This window comes from Gadus chalcogrammus, chromosome 12, assembly GCF_026213295.1.
Source record: "Gadus chalcogrammus isolate NIFS_2021 chromosome 12, NIFS_Gcha_1.0, whole genome shotgun sequence".
In the NCBI taxonomy this organism is placed as follows: Eukaryota; Metazoa; Chordata; class Actinopteri; order Gadiformes; family Gadidae; genus Gadus; species Gadus chalcogrammus.
The window spans coordinates 20,204,544-20,229,247 of record NC_079423.1 but is presented as its reverse complement, the minus strand read 5'-3'; the positions used below and the strand labels follow the sequence as shown (position 1 = coordinate 20,229,247).

At 43.4% G+C, this 24,704-nt stretch overlaps 1 protein-coding gene across 2 annotated transcripts in view; it reads right to left on the bottom strand.

Moving 5' to 3' along the window:
* LOC130393796 (nardilysin-like) overlaps positions 1 to 18,105 on the bottom strand; it is a 55,741-nt gene extending 37,636 nt beyond the window's left edge. The window contains exons 1-12 of one of the 2 annotated variants that reach the window (XM_056604529.1): positions 17,902 to 18,105; positions 17,116 to 17,331; positions 16,646 to 16,910; positions 16,468 to 16,549; positions 15,842 to 15,995; positions 6,625 to 6,698; positions 6,455 to 6,550; positions 6,141 to 6,263; positions 5,859 to 5,916; positions 5,651 to 5,724; positions 5,370 to 5,439; positions 5,185 to 5,262 (exon numbers count right to left, since the gene is read on the bottom strand). In XM_056604529.1, coding sequence (XP_056460504.1) covers positions 5,185 to 5,262; positions 5,370 to 5,439; positions 5,651 to 5,724; positions 5,859 to 5,916; positions 6,141 to 6,263; positions 6,455 to 6,550; positions 6,625 to 6,698; positions 15,842 to 15,995; positions 16,468 to 16,549; positions 16,646 to 16,910; positions 17,116 to 17,309 — 1,268 coding nt within the window. In that variant the 5' untranslated portion in view covers positions 17,310 to 17,331; positions 17,902 to 18,105. Of the gene's footprint in view, positions 1 to 5,184; positions 5,263 to 5,369; positions 5,440 to 5,650; positions 5,725 to 5,858; positions 5,917 to 6,140; positions 6,264 to 6,454; positions 6,551 to 6,624; positions 6,699 to 15,841; positions 15,996 to 16,467; positions 16,550 to 16,645; positions 16,911 to 17,115 lie in introns of both variants that reach the window. The other variant, XM_056604530.1, reaches the window with a different exon arrangement.
* Positions 18,106 to 24,704: the final 6,599 nt, after the last annotated feature.

Here is a 24,704-nt window from a genome sequence, read left to right as displayed (position 1 = left end):
TGCGTCCTGAAGTTGGACATGATCTACTTTGCCGCATTTATCGGTCTGATATTTATGGACCAAATCCATATTACTTACTGCGGGGATTGGATTTGGGTACGTGCTACTGTTTAGAACTATACCAATTGCTTTTGATCTGCTTTGTAGCCATATATAAGATTTTTTATTCTTCCCACCTGTATCGGGTGCTGACGTTCTGTGCTTTTGTTGGTTTGCTGCGGTTGTATGACATTCCGAATGAAGCGTAACTGCGTCGCTATCCACTCTTGGAGGGAGTCCGGAAGCCGGGTGTCGGGGAGAGTTTGGTAGATGATACGGAGAGAAGATACGGTTGATCCATTTGTCGGTGTTTCACCTGCGAAGTCGAAGCCCAGTTCTCTTCCAATTGCTTTGTATCCAAACTTTTCCTGAACGTCCTCTCTTCATGCTGGAATAATGTCCACTCGTCAGGGGGCAGAAGTCGGGTGTACACGGAAAGTCAGGCCGTCCTGCTGCCATCTGCGCCAGGTCATGAACGCACCAACTTTGTTGCCTGATTCTACCAGTGAGTAATGCGGGTTAAAACGCCAACTTTAAAGTGATGATTATGCACATCGCGAACAGTAGTTTGATCACTTCCATAATAAATCCACAACGTTTACTTTCCTGCGTTATCTAGGGATGGGTCAGAATATTCGATGATTGGTTCCTGAGGGTCAAAGCCGATTTTTAACATTTGGACCTTTTTAACAAAGGTCCCATCATGGCATGAAAATCTCACTTTATGAGGTTTTCTGAAATCTTGCTTGCCTTTGAAAAAATGGAAGCTGAGGCGCGCTGATTTGGAATGTAGCCCCATATGTCGTCATAAGGGGCCAAGCTACCACCCCTTCCTCTCCCTTGCCCGCCCAGATAACCGACAGGTGACAGCGGGCAGGAGGCGGTTCAGTCTATGTGGAATTAAATAAGTGGAAGTGGAAGAACCAGAGACGTCGGAGAACCAGACGCAGTTGTTTGTGACCCATAATATCGTCTGGAGGCGCACAAAGCTTTTGGCCGTGATAATAGGCGTTATGATATGTAGGCCTATTAGGCTATATGATATTATTTAGATGTAGAGCTCCAGGACTGTAATGCAAGTGTTGTAGGCCTACATTTCATAATTTGGATAACCGTTCTGCTGTTGGTTTTATGGCGCATAACACGTCGGACTCTCGTCGCTGGTATTTCCACAACGAGACTCGTAGTGGGGGATATCTCAGCCATTGTTGAGAAGGAATTGGGGGAAAGGAACTTTGGCTTTGACTCCCTGAAGTACATGAACCAAGACATGGAGGAGAAAGGGATTGTTGCCCGTGCTTGTCTCCCGCTTGAGCCCTGCTTCTCGCTGCCTGCTGCCGAGGGACCACCCCCTCAGCGTTGACCGCTGCCCTCTGCAGGAGGCGGTGGTGCCTAAGCGCTGCCCGCTGCCAAGGCGGCAAGGCTCCGGCGGGAGAAAATCGTGGGCAACAATCCCTTTCTCCTCCATGTCGTCGTTCAGTCTACTTCAGATTGATGTGGACGTGGAAGAACTCTGAGAACCTGACGCAGTCGTTTGAGATCCATAATATCGTCTGGGAGGCGCACACAGCTTTTGGCCATGATAATATATATGATAAGATATAGATATCTATGCATCATATGATATTATATAGATATAGAGCTCCAGGACTCCCGAATATTTAAAGATCACGGCCAAAGGCTGTGTGCGCCTCGCCATTGCGATACATCCACTGTAAACAGCGCATGGTTCCATGGCAGCAAGCTGCTCAGGGTCACACCCCCACCCTCCTCCTTGACCCGCCTCTCTCCTCCTCATTTGCATTAAAGCTACGGACACCGAAACTGCACTGTTGGGGAAAGCTCAATGTGAGACTCGCTCGTAGTGGCTGTAATTCTGCACCACGGCTGAATGTCGGGAAAGTGTTCAAATACTGTGTTAGGGGCCCAATAAGATCGATATGAAAGCATCCATAAAGTAGCATGCCATTGGAACCTTAACATTTTTTCCCATTCAAATAAACAAAAAATAACAGACGGAACTAATGTTTGTTCTGTCGCAATATTAGCTTTATTATTATTAATCATATACAAAAAAACAATATACACAATACACAAGCATAAGTAAGGGATGATGCCAGACGAGGTCTCCATTATCAGGAATTAATGGACGACGAATCGTCCGTCGCGCATTGGATGACGGTTGCCTCCGTGAAGTCCATTAATTCCTGATAATGGACACCTCGAAGAGGCAGTGAATGAAGTATTGATTACAAAGAGATTTATTAGATGGGCCTACCTAATAAACCGTTGGAACACACAAGACTAGAAACCATAGCAACGCCGGTAAACAACCCCCCAGAAGCCAAATCCCTATGAGAGCTCCCTGCGCTACGGCCATCTGGAGGCGCACAGAGCTTTTGGCCGTGATATTATGTATACAATTATATTATATACTATTATATATAGAGCTCCGGGAGTCGCAAACGGCAACAATCACTTTCTCCTCCATGCTGCAGTTCACCCCGGACTGCACTGCACTGAGTTTGACGGTTGAACGGTGATTGGCTGTTAGGTTACACATGTCACTCAGTGGCCACGCTGTTGAATGGCTGATTGGCTGTCATCACGCGAAATTCGCGTCAAAGTTGAAATATTTCAACTCGAGCGAATTTGTCGCGCCACATATCCTCATGAACACGCTCGCCTTTCCACGGCGAAAGTGTGGCGCGACAAATGAAACGCCGGTTTTCTCTCATGAAAAATTCGCCCGATACGCGTCGCTACGTTCACTTTGTATGGGATTGTGAGAAGGTGAAATCCTCCCCCTTCTCATTCTCTCGCATTAGAGAAATTATTATTATTATTATTAATATTATTATTATTATATTGTGTGTATATATATATATTTATTATATTGGGCTGGTTTAAAATTGGTCTTCCGTCCCGGTAAGGGGCAGTGTGGTAAGGGAGCTTAGGATCAGGGTATCAGGGAATAGCCCAGGGGGGTGTTGATAGAAACAGCTGTTTTGTAAATATCTTTAGGTTGTGCACAGGGTGTGGGTATATATGTATTTGTGGATTGTTTATTTAGTGTCATGTTTATTTAGTATTCACACAATGTACTTTCTGTTCAGTTATGATGGATTGGTAGCTTTAGGTAAATAATGTTCCTCCAACTAATGGTCTGGCCCATACGGCCGTGATTGGTCCAATTGCCATTTCCCTATTTAAGGGCTTTCTCATTTGGTGTTTGGGGCTAAAGGTGGTGCTGGCTTGACGTGAGAACGGTACAGTACGAAAGACTTATGTTTTGATTAGGTTATGCTATGTTTTGTTATCTGAGTTTTGTTTGCTGACTGATGCAGCCATTTCCTTTGCTTTTGGAACATTGCTCTATTTTTTTGTGAATGTTTTAATGAGAATTAAACTTCACTGTTCTTAGTCCTCAGTCCATTGCCCTCATTTTTTCCCACACTCGAAATTTCCAGTTGGCCGTATCCCAGATACGTGGGGCGACCACGCCGGTCCCTCACAGGGATCTTGTTGCCCCGTCGCGTTTGGTGTGAACGCACAGGAAAAAGTGGGCAATTTGGCTTGCAGATACAACTGAATGGTGCGCATCTGGGGGAATTTAGAAGTGGGTATACGCAATGCTGACTGAATAATAAGTGGGTATACGCCGTACACCCACGTATACCCTGGACTACACCAGTGCTGCCAACCTAGCGGACAGTCCCCGTGTCCTGCCCGACAATCGCTGGCGCACCGTCCGTAACCAGCATATTGATACGCTCCAACCCCAACTGGTTCTCTCTGAAGAATGAAATTACTTTTTCACACCTGTCATGTGTCCAGTGGAATTAATCCAAGTAGACCCTCACAAAAGCACTCGCCATCAAAAGATTTAACATAGAGGCACAGCTGTGCTACATCGCTGCTGTCGGTTGATTCATCAACAGCTAGCGACATCACCTCCGCTTTTTTGAGTTTGTCCAAAAGAGTCTCAAAAACATCCGATGCAAGGGTTTCTACTATCCTTGATGTTGACGTGTCAGAGATGGGAATTTTCTTGATTGAATCAATCACGCTGTTTCGGGTTTTCTCATCTGTATCCACCTCCTCGATCGATGCAAGCATACACTCTTTGACGGTCTCAGCATCTGTAAACTGCCTTTTATTTTTGCCTAATGTCCAGGCGACTCGTAGTGATGCTGATGTTGCTCTCTCTTGTTCTGAACATCGGTTAGGGTTCGGCGTCTCTGTTCATAGCATGAAGTTAGCCCCAAAATCTTCTGGCGGCGAGCATCAGAGCCCAGTGGGAAAGTGGTGTCCAAGTTAGCATGATTTATCTTAAAATGCCTTCTCAGTTCTTTACACACCAATATACACTCGCTGCAGAGTAAACACACAGGCTTCCCAAATCCAAACAAATACTTCTGTGTCCATTCGCTATTGAATTGTCGGTTTTCTGAGTATACTTTTCACTTTTTCAGAATAGAAAGCTACATTGTGTTGATTCAACCAGGCAGAACGATCATCAAAACAACATTAGGCGCGAACTTCGAAGTGGAGTGCGCCAAGCAGTTGAGAGGAGCAATGCAAAAGCTCACTAAGCAGAGCGTAGCGGGAGCGTGCGGGGAGGATTGTTGTGGCCGCGCGCCTTGCGGAGCAAGTCTACGCTGTGCTGCGCGGAGATGAGAGAGGGCAGCTCATATCGGCCCCTTTTTTCACTAAAAGGGCCAGTAAATATTCCTCCGCGGGCTGGGTCCGGCCCGGGGGCCGCCAATTGAATAGCCCTGGTCTATAGCATATAACCGCGTTTTCTGATTGGTTTAATGCATTTTTCAGAATTTACCAGCTCTCGTTTTGAAGGCTGAACAGACAATTTGATTAGCAGGACTACTTAGTAGGAACCTTTTTTTTGCGTTTCTTGCCGATAATCCATGGCCGCCATGTGAAAGTCAGCACACATCGATTAATCGATTATTCGTTCATACCACCCACTGATTATTCGACCATGAAAATTTTGACTTATTCACATCCCAAGCGTTATCAGCGGCAGCCACGACGGGTGCGTGCTTAGGACGGTGAGGCAGCGTTTGCTCTGGTCGCCATATTACAGAGACACACACACACACACCTCTTTCATAAATAATGACTCACTTCTTCCTGAGCACTGACAGGATGCTGCCCTTCCCCTCGTGGCCAATCAGCCATGAGATGTAGTGAAGGGGTTTCACTCTGCCAGAGAACACATGGAAGGACAGCACAACAGGCAGGGATGTTATCGCTCTGCAGAAGACCCAATAGGAATCCTCCACTGAAGCCACCTGTGGACCAGGACTTACCTGTAGTGACGGGCCTGGGGGGGCACGGCCCAGCTGAGGGTGAGCCCATGCACCTTCCTCACCGGGACCACTGGGGGGGGGGGGGGGGACACACACAAGTTAATATTTATTTAGAACTCAATATACCATACTATACAAAACTAAATGTAACAATACTCAAAGTAATACAATCAAGAATAAGTAGTGTCAAAATCAGCAAATCATTACATTTTAGTAGCTAGTATTACTTATTGCAACTGATGCCTTGCTTAGTAACAGTTAGCCGGAGTTTGGACCCTTACCCCTGTACATCTTGTTAAACGCTGGGGTCTCGAAGGGCTCCTGGAGATGAGAGAAGTCTGGCTTGGGTTTACCGCTGAAACACACAGAATGACACACCCAAACCTGTATCACATACCTGTAACAGATTTAAATGATGACTTATAACACGTACCCGAATCCCTCACACAAAAACACACACACACACACAAACAGCGGTGCCCATCTTACTTGTTGGGCACCTTGTCAAAGATCTCCCTCACCCACTCCTCCAGCGTGTCCAGGGTCTCTGCAGAACACAGAGCACAGAACAATCAACTCCACCCACCTGGGACACAGCCACACACATACCATGAGTTGACCAGAGTTATGTAGTGGTTTGGGCGACAGCACCATTTGATTGGATGGATAGGGCAAAGGTACCTTTTGGCGGCTTGGTTCATGCAGAGGGCAGGGCTAATAATGTTTAATTGGCAAGCGTTGGACGACCAGGATCACACCGGGCAATAGTACCTTTTGATTGGACGGTCAGGGTCATGTAGTGGGCGGAGTAGAAGCGTTTCCAGAAATCTCTGAGCCGCTGATAGGTGTTGATCTGTTTCTCTTTGGGCTCTTGTTTTAAAGTCTGGGCGTTGCCTGTCGGAAGAACAACAAGAGGCAGTATGGGTTTAATGGTCGACAGAAAGAGAATCTTCAAGAGAGTAACCTTAAATTGTTTTTGGGCAGAACTTTTTGCATCATAATGGTAAGTTGTGTCACTATAACTAATAAAATCAGGGCCTTTTTCTACGGATATATACTATTCAGATTGAGGTTAGGCTGCTCACCCCAGCCGAACTTGGCCATGGGGTGACCCGGCTTGGCCAGGCTGCCGAACAGCATCTCCTTTCGGTGAGAATCTGACGGACGAGCCAACTGGTACTCTGGAGATCACAAGAACAGGAAGCCAATAAGATGGACGGACAGGAAGCCATTAGGAACAGAGACAGAGACTCACCACTGTCCACTGCCTCCACCTCTCTCTCGATGGCGTCCTCAATCATCAGAGGGCAGATGAAGAACTGAGCCCACCTGGAAGATGAATACATGATATATCAGAATCAACCTTTAACCACCAATAAGCTGAGCAGCTAGCAGAAGCCAACAGCGGCTAGCATCAAACGACCAGCGGTATTTTCTGTGTTCCGCTGGCTACACCATAGAACAAGGGTCTTCAACTAAAATTGGACAAGGTAGTTACTAAAAATTCCTTCCAAGAAAGGCCCGAACCTCTAACCTACAACCTCCTAATAGCTTACTTTCGTCAAATGCAATCAACCCGGCATATTTCCTTATAATTTCAGATGTATTTATTTTCAGTAAGACAAAGTAACACATATTAACATTTCAAGTAAACAAAACGGGTACATTAGGCCTGCATTTCAAGTAAACAAAGTGCATTAGGCCTACATTTCAAGTAAGCAAAACAGGTACCCCATCTGTAGTGTCTGAGACAACCTTTTTTAGATCAATCCCCCTCTTTGACAGCATCTCCTTAATAGCCTCATAAATATCTTCTCGTCTTGTGTGTGTCTCAAGTGGCGTTAGACCCAACAGGTCCTCACAGATCTCTTTCTTGTCTTGATGAAAAAAAAATCGCACATAAACCAAAAGCTGGGCATTATCCGTTACATCTGAAGACTCATCAATGGCTAAGGATATGCATGCATGGGACTCTCTGAACAGCCGCATCAAGCTGTGACAGTGCTTCATCTGATAACATTTCGGATTTTCTGGTCGTCGTTGCAGCTGACATTGGGATTTGCTTTATTTGTAACGTCTCGGCAGCAGCGTTCAAGCACTCCTTCACAACAGTCACGTCACTGATTAATTTTTTATGTTGCCCCAAAATCCATGCAATCTTAAGTGAGCATTCTTTTGCACGTTGCTGGCCTGTAAATGAGTGGGTGAATAATCGCGTAGACCTCTCCTACTGAGGCCTACATTTCCGCGCTCTTAATTCTGGGGATACTTTATTGGGGATCTGTGTTTGGATTCATAATGCCGCTTAATATTCTCGCTTTTTACCAGCGCCACGGTTACAACACATAAAATACAAAGTACTGTTTAGTACTGCCTTGCAGGAGAATGAACATCTATTGATCAGTGCATTCATCTTTAAAATGTCGGTTTTTTATGGTCAACTTTCCTAATTTTCGAGCAAGCCATTTTCTCATTCCAAACGCTCTTCTGGTAAACTAAAGTTGTCCAAACTTTTTTCAAAGGGGGCCATATTTGAACAATTTAAATGCCTCGAGGGCCGAATGCCTCTCCCGTCATATCTTTGGACCATAATAAAGTCACATGCAAATTAATTGCATTTCATCATTTTTATTTGACGATATGCAATAGACTTCAATTTGACCAAAACAAATGCTAGAAGAAAAAAACTCTTTCACAACTTGTATATCACACCACACAAGGAACAAGCATTGAGGAATAGCTGCCAAGTTAATTTGAGAAGACATGTATGATTTCATGACTACTTTTTGACCATACCAAATTCACATAAACTGTATTACAAACAATTGCAGTCAAATAAAAATATTGTCTTTTCTTCAATTTCATTAACTCAGAACAATAGTAAACTAACAAAAATGTTACCATAAAAAATGCACATGCAAAAAAATAAACACAATAGGTCTCGAACATTTCCAGATCACACCACACAAGCAAGAAGTGAGAAATAGCCCGTCCAGGTTAATTTCAGAAGACATATTTCAAATGACTACTTTTTGACCATAACAAAGTAACAGGAATTGTACAGTCAAACAACAATAGCCTATTGTAATTCTTTAAAGTGGCAGTGTAAGGGTGCACTCACACTAGGCCATCTGGCCGTGGCCGTATTCAAACCTAACCGTGCTCAAATCTGCCAGTGTGAGTGTGGCCAGTCTGGCCAGGCCAGGCCAATTTGGCCACTTGGGAGAGGTGTGCTGCTACGGTACGGGCCGCTATGGTACAGATGCTAATGAGCCGGCACGGCTACGCAACCTGAGCTGGATGACGTAGAGTCCATGCGACGACCACGGCCATAATAAAGGCGACGAGCCTTCTTTCCCATTAAACGGTAAACATCGCGTCAAGCGGTTCAACTGTTGGTGTGTTCTCTGTGTTGTTGTCCATTGTTGTTAAAACTCTGACTGGCGGCAGACTTTATTATGGTCCATGCAGCGGACGCTTGGTGATGACGTGTTACGACGTGATGACGTATGTACAAGAGCCTACCGTGGCCAGGCCACAGTTGCGACGGCCAACGGCCACGGCCAGATGGCCTAGTGTGAGTGCAGGCCAGAGAACAATGGGGCCATTTGAGCACGGTTAGGTGTGAAAACGGCCAACGGCCACGGCCAGATGGCCTAGTGTGAGTGCACCCTAAGACAAAAGGTGAGAATAGGTTTCTACTAGTGCTGTCAGTTTAACGTGTTATTAACAGTGTTAACGCAAACCAATTTTAACAGCGTTAATTTTTTTATCGTGCGATTACCGCTCTTTTTGCTTGGCAAACTTTGTCGTTTTTTCACCTGCCGTCTAGCAACAACTATTCACGTTAGAAAAACTACAACACCATACCGGATCTAGCTACACCGGAAACAAAACAACAAGCACGCCGCACAAACTTGTTGGGGCAAGCAAGGATACGAGCGGGTGAAAAACTCCATCAAAGTGTGTGTGGTGTTTGTGTGTCACTCTGTTTGAGCCTGCACAAGAGTTAAATGTTGCCATTAGCTGTTACGTCTTTCTGAACAAGCGCAGTTCCAGGCCCACCTGGGCTGTACCACTTCGGGAGGGGCAGCTCAGTTACTCCCCTCTAGACAAAATCGACTTGGTTGCGACGTCGACAGTTTTTGAGTGTTGAGTCTGTTGAGTGAGTGAGGTTGCTGGCGCACAGCTCAGGCTGCCGGACAGCGCTGCAAGTAACTTTTATAAAAGCAATATTGTTATCCTGCAGTAATCAGCCCGACAGCCCCGAATGTTAACAGCCCACCGGGAATTCTGCCGACTCTCCCCGATTACCAATCCGCCACCGCGTGCGTGTTATTCGATCGCCTGGTAATGTGTTTAGCAGAGGTGGGTAGAGTACTGAAAATCTATACTCAAGTAAAAGTACAATTACTTCCTTCAAATGTACTTGATTAAAAGTAAATATTCCAATTGTAAAAACCTACTTGAGTAAGAGTAAAAAAGTACCTTGTTTTAAAGTTACTCAAATTACAAGTTACTTTACATTTTTGTATTGCAGTGCTTGGATCAGTGAAAAAGACCTAACGTGTGTATGTGTGAGAAAGATGCACTCTCAAACATTTCTTCACAAGTTGCTTCATTGTATATTGTTCATTAAACAAACATAGGCCATCAAACAAATTTACACTAAACATGGAATTTGACAAAAGCTTTGTAGGAACAGTTACCTATTAAACACTAACCTGGCTGGCTGGGGGGGGGGGGGGAAGAGAGAGAGAGAGAGAGAGAGAGAGAGAGAGAGAGAGAGAGAGAGAGAGAGAGAGAGAGAGAGAGAGAGAGAGAGAGAGAGAGAGAGAGAGAGAGAGAGAGAGAGAGAGAGAGAGAGAGAGAGAGAGAGAGAGAGAGAGAGAGAGAGAGAGAGAGAGAGAGAGAGAGAGAGAGAGAGAGAGAGACCCCCGTAACAGTGGTATAATGAGCACATACCACAGCCTGTCGTGATCTATTGCTTAATTATAAATAGCTCTGGTTGTTGTTTCTGTTCCACGACATTTTGTATGTCATGTTTGTGGTGTGAGATGAAGAGAGTGGTAATGAATCAGATGTAGTGAGTGTAACATGAGACACCTACAGTATTTTGTTATGCGTTGTTCTTTCAATTGTGCTGTCGTTTACTGCATGTCATTTACTGTTTTGGTGGTTCAGGGATCGCTGTCCCTTTAAGGATTACGGCGTCTCATGACGTCAGAGCCCATGCGGGATTTGTTTACCTGCAGCACGTTTTGATTTCCGGCTTTTCTCTTTGACTAAATAAACGAGTCACACCACTGTGTGCTCAACGTGCGAAATTGTATCTTTCACTTATTGCAATTTCCACACAGATTTGTTTTGACGCAATTGCGATTCAGCCTATGCCTAGCATGGTCTGGCTCGAGTCCTCAGCCCCAACGTAATTGTGAGCTGTTTCCCCGGCAATGGAATCGCTACAATATTGCAATCTAGGGAGCGGGCGTCGCTAACGTGTACGCTTGTATTACAGTCAACGAAGATAATATGTTTATCAAAATACTCATTTTAATGAAGGCACGATGGAAAATGTAATTGAGTAAAGAGTAGAATTCTAAATCAAATATTTACTTGAGTAAGAGTAAAATTACAGACTTAAAAAAGGAACGTGAAAAGTACTTTTTATCCGAAAAAAGTACTTTTTTATTCATTTGCGTTACTTGTAACGCGTTACTACCCACCCCTGGTGTTTAGGCAGTACGGTAGGAATATTCATACTGGTTTCAATAATAAATGTTATAGTATTGCCCATCTTTGCTGAGCCAGAGTTTTGTTCGAAAGTTCAGTGATTGAAACAAGTAAAAGCCTGGGCTATTGAAGTTTTACGGTAGGTCTACCACTGTCATGCACCTCCCCGATGTCAAGTGGACCGGGTTGAATTCACTGCGGGTCTCTCTTATATCCATCTTACCAAATATATTTTATTACTGTCCTTCTCAACCCTCTCTGATCTCACTAAAAGGCTGGCAGCACGAAACCAAGGGATATTTAGAATAGAAAAGAAAGTGTGATTAATCACGATTAATCGCGAGTTAACTATGACATTAATGCGATTCAATATTTTAATTGCTTTACAGTTCTAGTTTCTACAAATTAATTCAGTGTTTCTTTCAGATTTGTTGAATGACAAAAATAGCAGGTAATGAATCCTGTTAAGAAGTATATTTGTCCATGAAGCTTACATTTACCCACTCAGAAACTTCAATTTAACATTTTACATGACGGAGAAACAGGCAACTTACTGTTTATTAATGAGAGGGTTGATACTGAGATCTGGATTGCAGGACACGGGTCAGTCTGGTTTGACAGCAGTGGTTGAGATGCGTAAAATGTCACGCAGGTGGGCGTCAGTTAGTCTGGACCTCAAGCGGTTCTTGTTCAAGTTCATAACAGAGAATGTTTGCTCGCACAAATAAGTGGAGCCGAACAAGCTCAGCATTCTCTTTGCAAACGTTCGCATCTCTGGGAATCTGCCTTTTTCCAGCTGACAAAAAAAGTCAGTAAGTGAGAGCTGCTGCTGTCACATCATGGCACTGTAGTTCAATTAGCTCCAACTGCAGCGGATGTGGGCAGTATCCGGGTCCACGGAGAAGGGAGATGAGAAAAGTGAAATATCCTTTTCCATGCCATAAAAGTCCCGTTCAACTCTGCGGAGAGAGATGCGATGATAGCTGCATATCTCCCCGTTGGAAAATTGTCCATGACCTCGCGCAGCGCAGGGAAAAGTGCGGTGCTGGTCTCCCTCTGTGACAGGTGTCTTTGGAAAAGCTGGAGCTTGCTTCAAAAGGCCTTGATGTGTGCAAACAGCTGGCTCACCACTGCATCTTTCCCTTGTAGACTGATGTTGAGCACATTCAAATGCTTTGTGATGTCGACTAAGAAAGCCAAATCTGCCAGCAAGACAGGATCCGACAGTTCTTGCAACGGTTTTTCCTTTTCAGCCAAAATTTTTCCAATTTCCCTTCTGAGAGATAAAAAGCACTGCAGCACTTACCCGCGGCTGAGCTGATTGGATGACGGATCCATCGCTGCCGAAAAAGTTAAACATTTTTCCACTTTTTGACGGAGGGAACGGATCCACAATGCATTGCGCGTCCGTCCCCATTCAAAGTCAATGGGGATCAGTCAACGGACAGATGCAGTGGGCATGAGGCGTGAGAGGATGAAGAGGGCAAAACGGAGTGCAGTATGGAGCCACTTTAAGTTGGTTAATGACGACAAAGACACCAAATGCATGCATGTGGAAGTATTTTAAATTACAACAAGTCCACAATTTTGTTGAATTACCTCCTAAATATGTCACATTCAGCCGTGCTACAAGCAGCGAGTGGTTCTCAGCCTACAATCACCACAGCGTTGGGACGAAGGGTATGTGACTCCACGAAAGCAGAGGGCATTACCCAGTGGATATGTAACATGGTTACTACAGACATGCTGCTGATAAATGTTGTTGACGGACAGAGATTTCGAGAGGTAATAAAGTACAGCGAGCCAGGGTACAATATCCCCTCTAGAACAACCATAACAATCCCGCGTGGAAGCAAGCTACGCCAGGAAGAAGGCCGTGTTGAAAACACAACGTGCAACCGCGAATGTGGCCCTCACAACAGACTGTTGGACTTCCTTGACTGCAGAAAGTTACATCACAGTTGAGCGTGTATTCACTGCAGCTGGCCTAACTGTTAACAGGCTGCGCACACGACTTACTCCTGAGCATGTTGATATGCTGATCTTCTTGAACAAAAATAGATAGGTCTATCTATGCGATGAGGAGCACTAGGGATGTTTTTGTTTTGTTTTACGAAGACAGACACAACTATCATCAGGCAGCATATATTTTAAGTTAACTAGAGCTACGACAGTCCAGTCCTGGTCTATTAATGTTATTGTGATAGTCACATTTCCCAGTTTAAGGGGGGATTATAAATCCTGCTAATAGTCCACATGTGACACCTTATTTTCTTTTATTTATTTTCATGTTAAAGTAGCCTACATAGTATTGTATTCTTCTATTCAGGAATGTATGTTTTTTATGCTGCCGCTATTAATGTTTCCAATGTCGCAGATGAGAGAATGCCTAATTTATTTTTATCTTAAAGGTTGGGTATGGAATTCTCTTTTTTGGCCATTTTTGCAAAATTACTTGAAATCATTATTAATCCTTATTTGCCACCGAGTGGCATTGGACAGTAAGTACGTCAATCAAACAGTCGTACTGCACACCCGCTCCCCGCTCCCCGCGCGTGACCCCTTCGCGCACGTACTCAAAGCTCGTGACCCAGAGCAAGCTTCTGTTTGTTGTTATCCTGCGGTAGCTACTGGAGCTAGTTAACTAGCTAATCCACATTTGGACCTAGCACTAGAAGACAACCCTAAACCCCAACCTAGCTAGCCTTGCTCGCCCTCGCGCATCTGTGTTCGCGCTCGTGCATGATTGCGCGTCCATGTACTTGGAATGGGTGGAGTTAGACTCAGCGTTGAAGGAGAGGGGGTAGGACCATTCGAGTTGTGTGTTTTCAAAATCTGCTGGCGTTTCGCAAATCCCATACCCAACCTTTAAGTAGCCTGTGCAGGGTATCTGCAGGTTTCAGCAAGTGAAATTTAAGACTTTTTAAGACCTTTTTAATACCACCTTGAATGAAATTTAAGACCTTAAACCCGCGATGGTGGGTGGGATCCCGCTGTATTACAACCCAAGCATAGCATGTGTGTCACTCAATGAGACTCATTCAAGTTTACTATCTGTCTGTTTATTGAACATAAAGCGATACTCCAGGGCTCCAGACTAACTTTTTCCTTGGGTGCACTGGTGCGCCTACATTTTTTATTTGGGTGCACCAGCACGTATTTATGGTGCACCCAAGTTTTGAGTTGTTGAGAGGGGGGTGACAGCGTCTGGGCCCCCGGGCAGCTGCACCGGTTGCAAAGTCGATATTTACGCCACTGATTAATAATATTTTCACCATTAAATAAATGCCTTCAGTAAGACCTGGGGGGTATACCACGAACCTCGTTGAACATACCCAGGCTTTCTTGGGAAAACCTGGCTCGACAGAGCCGCAACTCGCAATCACAGTTAAATGGTACCACAACGCTCACTTTAGATTCAATTAGTTGAACCAGGTTTTCCGCTTTAGGTTCAATGCTCGTTCACATAAAAGGGGCGTTTCTCGCGTCATTTGACTCACCCTTATGCAAAATAAATCACGCAAGAGCGGTGTATTTCATCCAAGGCGAGCAATGAATTATTATGAACTCCTACGAGGAATTCAAAGTTCAAATCACAGCCAAGGGGAACACGGTTGCCCATAATATGGCTATGGTGGCGTGCGGGCAAAAATAGCCGACCGTGTTAATTCGTAAGTGAAAAGATTCTGCATATTGTCTAAAAAATATTATGTATCATCACCCCTTTTACCCCAGGGTTTTTTCTAAACAAGGGAACAGGGGCGCTGCGCCCCGATACTCGCCCCGATCCAAGTCTGAACCTGTCAGACTTGGATCTGTACTTACATGCTGCTGTACAACATACACCATTTCTCAAAACGATCTTTTCTCCGCGAAAATATCCCAACACCACCACCTGACAATGTGTCTGATCATCAAATAACTTATAATTACTCCAAAAATATTCCGATCCGAATTGGAGTTTCCCAGACCGAGTCGACATGCTAACGTTAAAGTTATTAGCAGCTAGCTAGCTAGCTACTGTGTGTAGCCAACCTCGGAAACGGACGTCTTCCAGCCAACTGACGTTGAACTTGCATTTACCCATTGTTGCAGACTAGCTAGCAAGCGCGCAGACATCCGTTTATATATGCAGCTAGCAAGAAAGTAGCCTCTCGTACATCTCCTTCCCGAAAAGTCCCGCGAGAAAAAAAATTAAATAACCCTGCCCCGACAAATTTAAGACCTCCGAGTTATAAATTTAAGACCAGCATATGACATTTTTGACGAATTTAAGGCTTTTTAAGGCCTTCAATTTAGAAAAATTAATTTAAGACTTTTTAAGACTTTTAAGACCTCCGGACACCCTGCTGTGTAATGTTTTGATATTTTCTATTCAGAATATGTTTGATATGCTACCAAAATGTTATTCCCTGCCCTCAAGTGAGCCCAGAATAATATTTGATTAAGGAATATGATTTGAATTTTTTCTTTATCATAAGGAAGATAGCATTTTATGTTACGTGTACAGTAGATAGAACCTATTCAGAGGGAAATTCAGTTTCTCAGAAGAATTGCCGCTTATTAATTAATCGATCATCGATCAATAAGATGAAACAACTATCGATTAATGAATTACTGGATAATTTGCATCCCTAGTCCGGATAGGACCGTCACTTGGTCCGGACCCGGGCCGCGGTCCACCGTTAGTAGATAACCGCCATAGAACATCAGCGTGGCTACATCATCTAGCCTCTGACCTGTCCAGCGCTTGTCTGAAGTACTTCCTCTGGACATCAAACTGGAAAATGGTCCTCTCACAGTCGGTGGAGGCGTTATCGCTGCCCCCGTGCTTCTTGAGGAATGCATCAAAGCCGTTCTCAGCGGGGTACTTCTCACTGCCCATGAACACCACTAGGGGGAGACAGACACTAGTAAAGATGTCATAAGGACAGGGAGACAGAGAGAGATAGACAGTCTGAATGATGTATAGACGGACAAACATACAGACCAATAGAACACAGACGCATAATGAGAATGACAGACAGCTAGGAGACACAGACAGGCAGCTAGAAGACACCGACAGACAGCTAGGAGACACAGACAGACTCACTTATGTTTACAATTTATTTATTTTTACTTCGTGAATTCAATTATGTCAACATGTTCTTATTCACTAATGAGTAATTGATTCAGAAATCCTCTATCTCTTTGCAAATGTGTGTAAATATATACATTTGGATGTAATTATGTTTAATTTATTAAATCTGAACTAAACACAATAAATCAATCATATTGAATATGTGTTTACATATTAGTGATGCGGTAGTCATATGTTATCAAAATATTGCAGTCAAACCTGTGATATTCTAAGGGACAGACTCACTGTGCTCTAGGAAGTGGGCCAGGCCTGCTAGGTCTTCCGGATCGCTGAAACTTCCGACGGCAATACATAGAGCAGCTGCTGACTGGACACACACAACACACACACACACACACACGAGTGAGACAAACACACACGTGCACTCGCACACACACACACACACACACACACGCACACGTACCTGCTTCTCACTGCTCGCCCTCTTCCCTGCTTCCTTCTCCTCGTTCAGCTCCTCAAAGTCGCTGTCCACCTCCTCCTCTTCCTTTTCCTCTTCTTCCTCCGTCCCCTCTCCCGAGTCACCCTCATCGTCCTCCTGCCGCGGCTCCGCCGTCGCCTCCTCCTCCTCCTCATAATCTCGATCAGCCTCCGCTGCCGTGCCCCCCCACTCCCCGTCCTCCAGCTCTGAGATGAGCAGCGCCCGCAGGCCATTGGCCAGCTGGATGTACCTGGGGGTGAGGGAGGGGGATTTGTGCTGCTGAATTTGTGATTTCAGGCACCGGCGTATTCTTGACGGAGGTATAATTTGGCATTTAGCGCCACCATCCTTCCATGTGTCGATATCAACATAAACCTCATCAATACAATTGCCACGGAAACCCATTCCCTGTGGTTGATGCGATTGGTTACTGGTTGCCCTGATTACCAGCTTACCTGTACTTCTTGGGGTCACTGGGAGATTTGACGATACCGGGGTCTCCCATGTCAGAATGCACAACTCTTGCTGCTCCAGCACCAGCCCCGAGCGGATCCATTTCCTCTGCTACCGGAGGAGGCTCACCTTGCTCAGATAAAGGCACCTGTCCCGGCCCGCACCCGCCACTCACACACTTCATGCTTAGAGGCATTTCCACAGGGTCGTCTGTCGCACTGGTAGGACAGAGTACCACGCATGCAAGTAGGCATTACCACGCATGCATCTAAACGTTGGACGGGAATTTATAGGAGATCAAGCCAGTTGACCATAATCACAGTGAATTGGAAATTAAGTATACAGAATAGACTCAACCATTGGTTAGCGTTAGGATATTACGAACTTTACTTCCTACTATCCGTTATAGTGCCGCTTTTCATGCCAACAATCGCTTATCTAATTTCTGCTCAGTAACACTTCAACACGGAGTTCCTATTATGCCATCGATCTACTGAGACAGCTCACTATAGCATCGCATCGTATCCCACGTGTGGCATTATACACACTTTGACCAGGTAGTACGAGCGTAGATTATGCCAAGTGTGTCATCAAGAACATGCATGGCGGGCTATTGGAGGGCTATGGACGTCTTAAGGCAGACTTAAATGCTTTGGTAGTCTTACGGACAGGCTAGCTTCACACCATTAGCTTTAAGTAGTTGACAAGGAGCGCCCGTGAAATCAACAACCAAGGAACTGTCAAATGCAGCGATACACAGAGATGGCTACAGTTTCCTCAAAACTCACCTTTTTGCTGAGTTTATGCTATCTGTGTTTGTCAGTAGTGATGTTACGTTTTGCGTCGAGGCATCGAGGCGTGTGTCGAGTATCTCGGCTCCTCCCCCAGCGAAGCTCCGCTTCGAGTAGGATTCACGTTGGCGAAATGACGTAGGGTGTGACGTTCGAGGCTTCGCCTCGGACTTCTGCTTCGAAATATGGGTTCAGTATTGGCGGGAGATTGACTATAAAGATGTCCCGTATACGATCACAACCTTGTGGTATATTCAATATACCACTAGTCTGTGATCGTAGTAGTTTGAGCATTGCATTTTCTGAAGTATCAATCGAAACATCACGTTCATTATTCATCATGGAGTTTGCCAAAAAGAGAAGGTTTTCCCCTGTTTGGGAGCATTTTCATCTAGTTGGTCGGAATAAGTCTCAGTTATCATGCAGTGTGAGTCGGCTTAGCTTTAGCTCAGGAGGTAGAGCAGTTGACTTGTGACCAGTAGGTTGCTAGTTCAATCCCCAGCTCTTCCTAGTTCAGTGTTGTTGTGACCCTGTCATTTTGCTCCTGACAGCTGACTGTCGCCTTGCATGGTTGACTCTGCCGTCGGTGTGTCAATGTGTGTATTTACCGAAGCAAGTCGCTTTGGATAAAAGCGTCTGTTAAGACACACTTTTGCCAAATGATTTATTTTCTAGCATGAGCTCTGTGCCATTTTATGAATGTCACACACTCACACACATGTATCATTGAAATTACTTCAATTCTCAAATGATTTAATGTTGTATCGGCACACGAAGCAAAAATCACATTTTGGGTTGGGTTGTCATAATTTCATTCACCACTAGATGTCCCTAGCGTACTCATTTGAAGCTTCGAGCACGAACCACTTTGGTGGTTCATCTGGCTTATTTGAGGCTTTGACGTTTCATGAGGCATCATCTCGGCACCACTATTTGCAAGTAAGTGGCGGGTGCCTGACACGTATTGTCAACCTAACTGGAAGGAAGTTGCATTGAGCCAAAACAAAGCCTGCGATTAGCGCACCGCCTCGACGGAAGAGATGTGATTGGCTAAAGCGCAAAGCGCGTCTCCACAGCGTTGCGTCTTACGTAGGACACGCAGATTGGAAGCTATGAAATGAACCCCTTTTTGTTTCAATTGTGTTGTAAGTAATGGTGATCTCATATGGGTTTCAATTTGGTGATGCACTTCTCCCCTACTCCACCTATTAAAGGGGAACTATGCAACTTTTTTGCCTTAATTTACCTTAATATAACAAGTTAAGAGTCACTTTGACGGTTCTATAGAGTGGCGAAGTCACGCCCCTTCCGGTAGAGCTCATGGGACCAGAGCCCGTCTACGTCTCATATTAGACATTCTCTGATGGGACCTATGAGATCGAAAAATATGAATGGGTGTCAATGGAGAGAAAATAATTATTTTCTGGTCCCAGTCTTTATATGCCCTGGATTACAAATATGTTGTTTGTGGATTTAAATGATAATTTTTCATGCAAAGAAAACTAAAGATTTTCGTGAAGAAGTTTGATAATTTTAGGTTTTATGTGAGGCCGCTTTGTGAGCTACAGCTCTTCGCTGCTCTCGACGCATATGATATACGTCACCACACCCGCACTTGGAACTCGGCACAGAGATGGCGATCTCTCTGCTCCACTTCACCACTTTTTTTCAAGGCAAGGATTAAAGCATAGAAAGAGGTGAAAACCACTATAAATCGGGGCATGTGGGGAGTTTTAGTTATGTGCCATCTCTATGTGCCATCTCTGTGCCGAGTTCCAAGTGCGGGTGTGGTGACGTATATCATGCGTCGAGAGCAGCGAAGAGCTGTAGTTCACAAAGCGGCCTCACATATAACCTAAAATTATCAAACTTCTTCACGAAAAATTTTTGTTTTCTTTGCATGAAAAATTATCATTTAAATCCACAAACAACATATGTGTAATCCAGGGCATATAAAGACTGGGACCAGGAAATAATTATTTTCTCTCCATTGACACCCATTCATATTTTTCGATCTCATAGGTCCCATGAGCTCTACCGGAAGGGGCGTGACTTCGCCACTCTATAACACTTTATTGGTCTCCCCCAAGCGCATCTTGGCGGGAAAAAGGGAAGATGCAAGTTTCTGCCAGGACATATTATAGAACGGACGGGTCCCTCAGCCCAGAAGTAGATGTCTCCGTTCACTCCAATACAAGTGGGGAACAGTAATGTGCCTCCGAGAAAAATGTCTGGATATCAATCAAAGCTCATAATTATCCTTATGCCAAGTAGGCCTACTAAAAAAAACAAAAAACGCCACCTCAAGAGTTTTATTAGCCGTTTTTTCGAATTATTTTTTGCTGGAGAAGGAGGGGTGGGCAGCTGGAAGGAGTCGTATTGAAACAAATATTGTTTCAACCTGGCATCCGAGAGGGCCTAGTTCAGTGCTCCGTTAACGTGTCCGATTTTTAGACTGGTTCAGCTGCTGCTCAATAACTCTCACGGTCCTCTGCTTGCGATCATTGCGATTCACCTATTGATCAATTTTTTCAAAATATCCAAAGACAAAGAACAGGTGCATTACGGTATCATTTTATATTATTGTTAATAGTCTAATTAACATTTCAGTGGTGTTGGAATTTAATTTTTATTTTGCTTGTTTAGCTATGTATGACAGTTATCAATGTTGGTGTATTACAATTATTTATGTGTGCAGCCACTCCAACGTCGTTGCTGGTTGATATGTAACCATTTATTTGTGCATAAGTTGTTGATTGCATTTTTTGTAAAGTAAGTTGGAAGGATTCTGTTTAAGCAATAACATTGACTTGTATTCTTTCTAGGCCTACATACATTTACTATGTTGGTATTATATTATATTGTTATATTATATTGTTGGTGTTATATGGAGCAATCTTTCATATTTATAAAGTTCAAAGATCAATAGTTATATCTATTTTTATTTGAACTGCCTGTATGTCCTCTTGATAGTATTACAGTGTGTACCTTGGTTATCAGCTATCATAAAATGGTGTCCAAATGGCTGCATGTGTAAGAAATAGGACTTGAACAAAAAGTGTTACAATAAGGAAGCTTTTATTACAGAAATCCTCCCACCCCCAATTTTAACAGAACACATTTTTGTTTTGTTTTGTTATTTACTTTTTGGGGACAGCTACATACAATGTGGAGAAGAGAGTAGGTCAGTTTGGCTGGGGCAGAAGAGTGGAAGGGGGGGAAGAAGTAGGGAAATGAATGAACAGTGTGATAAACACAAATGATTAACAAAAAAGGTTTGAATTACACTGGAAAAAGCCTTCTGTTGAACCAATTAAAAAAAACAAGGGTAATGGTTCACATCTATATTACATAACTTGAGCCAATGACAAATATATAGCTTGCCTCAAACAATATTTCCTATGTTCATAAAAACAAAATAATACAACTTGGCACCAAGTATAATTCTATTCTTTGAATGAAGTTAATACATTTAAATCGTATGTTAAATCCTAAACAAAAAAATATTGATTCACTCCAACAATTGTTTCTCATTTAAGAAATATCTATCAGAAATAATTTGTTTTATCCAATCAAAAAGATTACAATTTAATCAAACAATTGTTTCTCATTTAAACATGATCATTTTTTTGTATACAACATCATCATCATTTTTTCCCGCTCGGCGCTTCATGGCCTTGGGGCGCTTCTGCTGGAGAGTTGGGAATCTCTGTTCCAGCATCAGCAGTGTCAAAGACACCTCGATACTCTGCTTGGTGAAGCCGAGGATCGAACCAACAACCTTCAGGTTACCAGCCAACCCGCTCTACCACCTGAGCTACTGCCGCCACACAATATACAATATATATTAACAATCTAAATGGCAGAGTTAGACCTACTCCAGACCTCCCTCCAGACACAGACAGACTGTCCTAGCTCACAGAACCAGTGAGTCATCGTCACTCTGGTCAAGGCTAGTGCTTTCACCTCAAAAAGTCGCCAAAAGTCACCAATAGCAGCTGAAAAATAAGCTAGATTTGTCGCTTGTCGCTGTTTTGAAAAAAAGTCGCCAAAGGGGTCTGAAAAGTAGCTAAATATAGCGACAAAATCGCTAAGTTGGCAACACTGCGGTTTGGTCCAGTAGTCGTAAGCGTCTTTGTATTTACTGCGCATGCGCAGGCTTGTACGTAACCTTGAAATTGTACATTTGCCTGAACAAATATTTCTAAATTGAGCTCCTAATCAAATATAACAGTGTTTTAGGAAGAAAACAATTTTTTTTTTTTGGATTGAATGACAAAATTATTAATCAGTTCATACACAACCTTAAAATTTTACATTTGTCAAAATGGATATTTCTTAATTGAGCTCCTAATTAAAAATATCTATATTTCACAGTATTTTTAAATAAAAAAAAGTTATTTTAAAAATAAAACAAAAAATGTTTATTTTAATTGAATTACAAAATAATAATCAGATGAAGTACGGCTTAAAACCCTTTTTCCAGTGTACTGATCTATCAAATATGCAGAGAAGAGCATCATTGAATAAAGATTAAGGACCTGGATTACATTATACAGTATTGAAAACTCAGTTGAAATTACAATTCAGAGTGGGAGAAGGCTGAACATATTGGCCCTGAAATTGTCAGTTTCACCCACTCTGGATTATCGCTTCAAGAGACTGTGAAATGCTTATTTTCTTTTTAAAAAGAATCCCCTATATAGGTGAAATGAACCTTGTCTTTTAAGTATAAACCACAGCAGTTGAACCGTATCCCAGGATGCTCTACACCAGGGGTCAGCAACCTTTTCAACATGCAGTGCCAGTTTGAAATGTTCTCGTTAATAAGAGTGCCTTAAGCAACAATATATTAAACATTAAGCTGAATTATGACACAGCGACCAAAAACATTTCCAGAAGACCTGGAATTGTATAATGTTTTTTTTGTGGTTATATTTGCAACATGGGATTACAAATTCTAATTACATATGTCCCATCTTAAAACACCACTTTCAGAAACTTATTTAAAAACATATTTACAATGTGAGAAATGTAAAAAACAAGATTATATGAGAATGTTGGAACCATCCACATCATATCTTTAAGACATGCACAGCTTTGCAAAACCATGTGAAGGCGTTGCATACAGGCCACTTGCAACAATATTTTCAATATTTTCTTCTCTATAACTCACAACATAGGTTTAGGCTACATACTATTAATTGATCCCATTTCAGAACACTTCTTTCAGTAACTCATTTAAACATATTTGCATTGGGAGGAAATGCCCCAAAAGAGAATAAAGTGCAAAAAAAAATCTGTAGTAATGATTACGCTGCCGCATTGTTTTGTTTTCTCAAGTGTGCCAATGATTATGCTGCCACGTGCCAGTGGTGGTACGCGTGCCTTGGGTTGACGACCCCTGCTCTACACTGTTGCCTCCTAGCTGTACACTAACAAATGCGTTCATCAGACTGTTCACCCATTTCCTAGCGTGATTTAGCTTCCCAGGATGGTCAGCCCTCCATCGGCGTCTCTCGTTGATGTTGTAGTACACGATCAGCATCGCTGGGAATTGTCGGTGGAGGTACTGCAGGTCGTGCTTCATGGCGGCAACAACCTCAACTCCCTCGAAGCGTCCGAGGTCGTTTCCCCCACAGTGGATGAGCAGGACATCCGGGGCTGTTCTTCCTCTCAGGGACTGTAGGAATAAAGGGATGAGGGTCTTCCATCTCAGTCCGCTGCAGCCAAACCAACTGACACGGGCCTCCAGGCCAAGGTGGGGGCCACAGGTTTACCTGGCTCTCTTCTCTCCATGGCGGACGTAGCTGTCCCCGATAATACACACTTCTGTCCCTAAAGATTACAAAACACAGATTACTGTATGTAAATACAGAGTGAGGGGAAAATGTAGCACAAATTGTTTGTTATTGATTGTTTTCCAATGGACTGTTAACATATAGACGAATACAGCTTAATATATCCTATGCATACAGTAATTAGCTTATGTCATATGCAGTATTTGTATGAATTCAGTAAACATGTAATTCTAATAATTTGTCTTATTAGGGAATACACAGACAATACAAGATGAGATTCTGTGAATATATTCTCCTTAGACAAGCTAAATACTTACTTTGAATAGGGGGTTGCCCTGGCACTCCAGCCTTTGTCTGTTCCATTTTATTTGCAATAGCTAAAATATAAATATAAGAAAAAAGGATTAAGGTGGCTACCAAACATCAACTGTGGACATCCAATGGTAGCATACTTCACTATTTCTGGAGAGCAGTAATGTTTTACATTATTTAACATTATAGATTCCTATAAATATATTTCATGCAAAACTCATAAGAAACTATACTTTCATGGTCGGTAAACAATAATATGACTGCGATCGCTCAGACCTCTCGCTTATGTTGCTACAATGCTAACAATGCTAAAAAACAAGAATATTTCTGCATCCGGTACGTCATGAAGTAGGGCGTGGCTAGGCTCCCATGATGTGGAACAGTATATAAAATGTATGTAGCATCCAGGAGGAGGTCGCGCAAGATAGCGACCCAGGGGGGCCTGCCCGTAATTCCGACACCTCAATGTTCCGACGTCTCAATGGTCTGAAATATTTCCCATTGGATCGACATGCCACTATGCCGACCGTTCAATGTTACGAAAACGGAACCCATTGGTCCGAAGGGCCGTTTGTCCGACTTTTCAAAAAGGAGGCGCATTAGGCCGACGGTTCAATATGCCGAATAGGCCTACATAAAGAGTTTCATACCTCTCTGTCTCTCTCTCTCTTTTGTCACTTTGCTCTC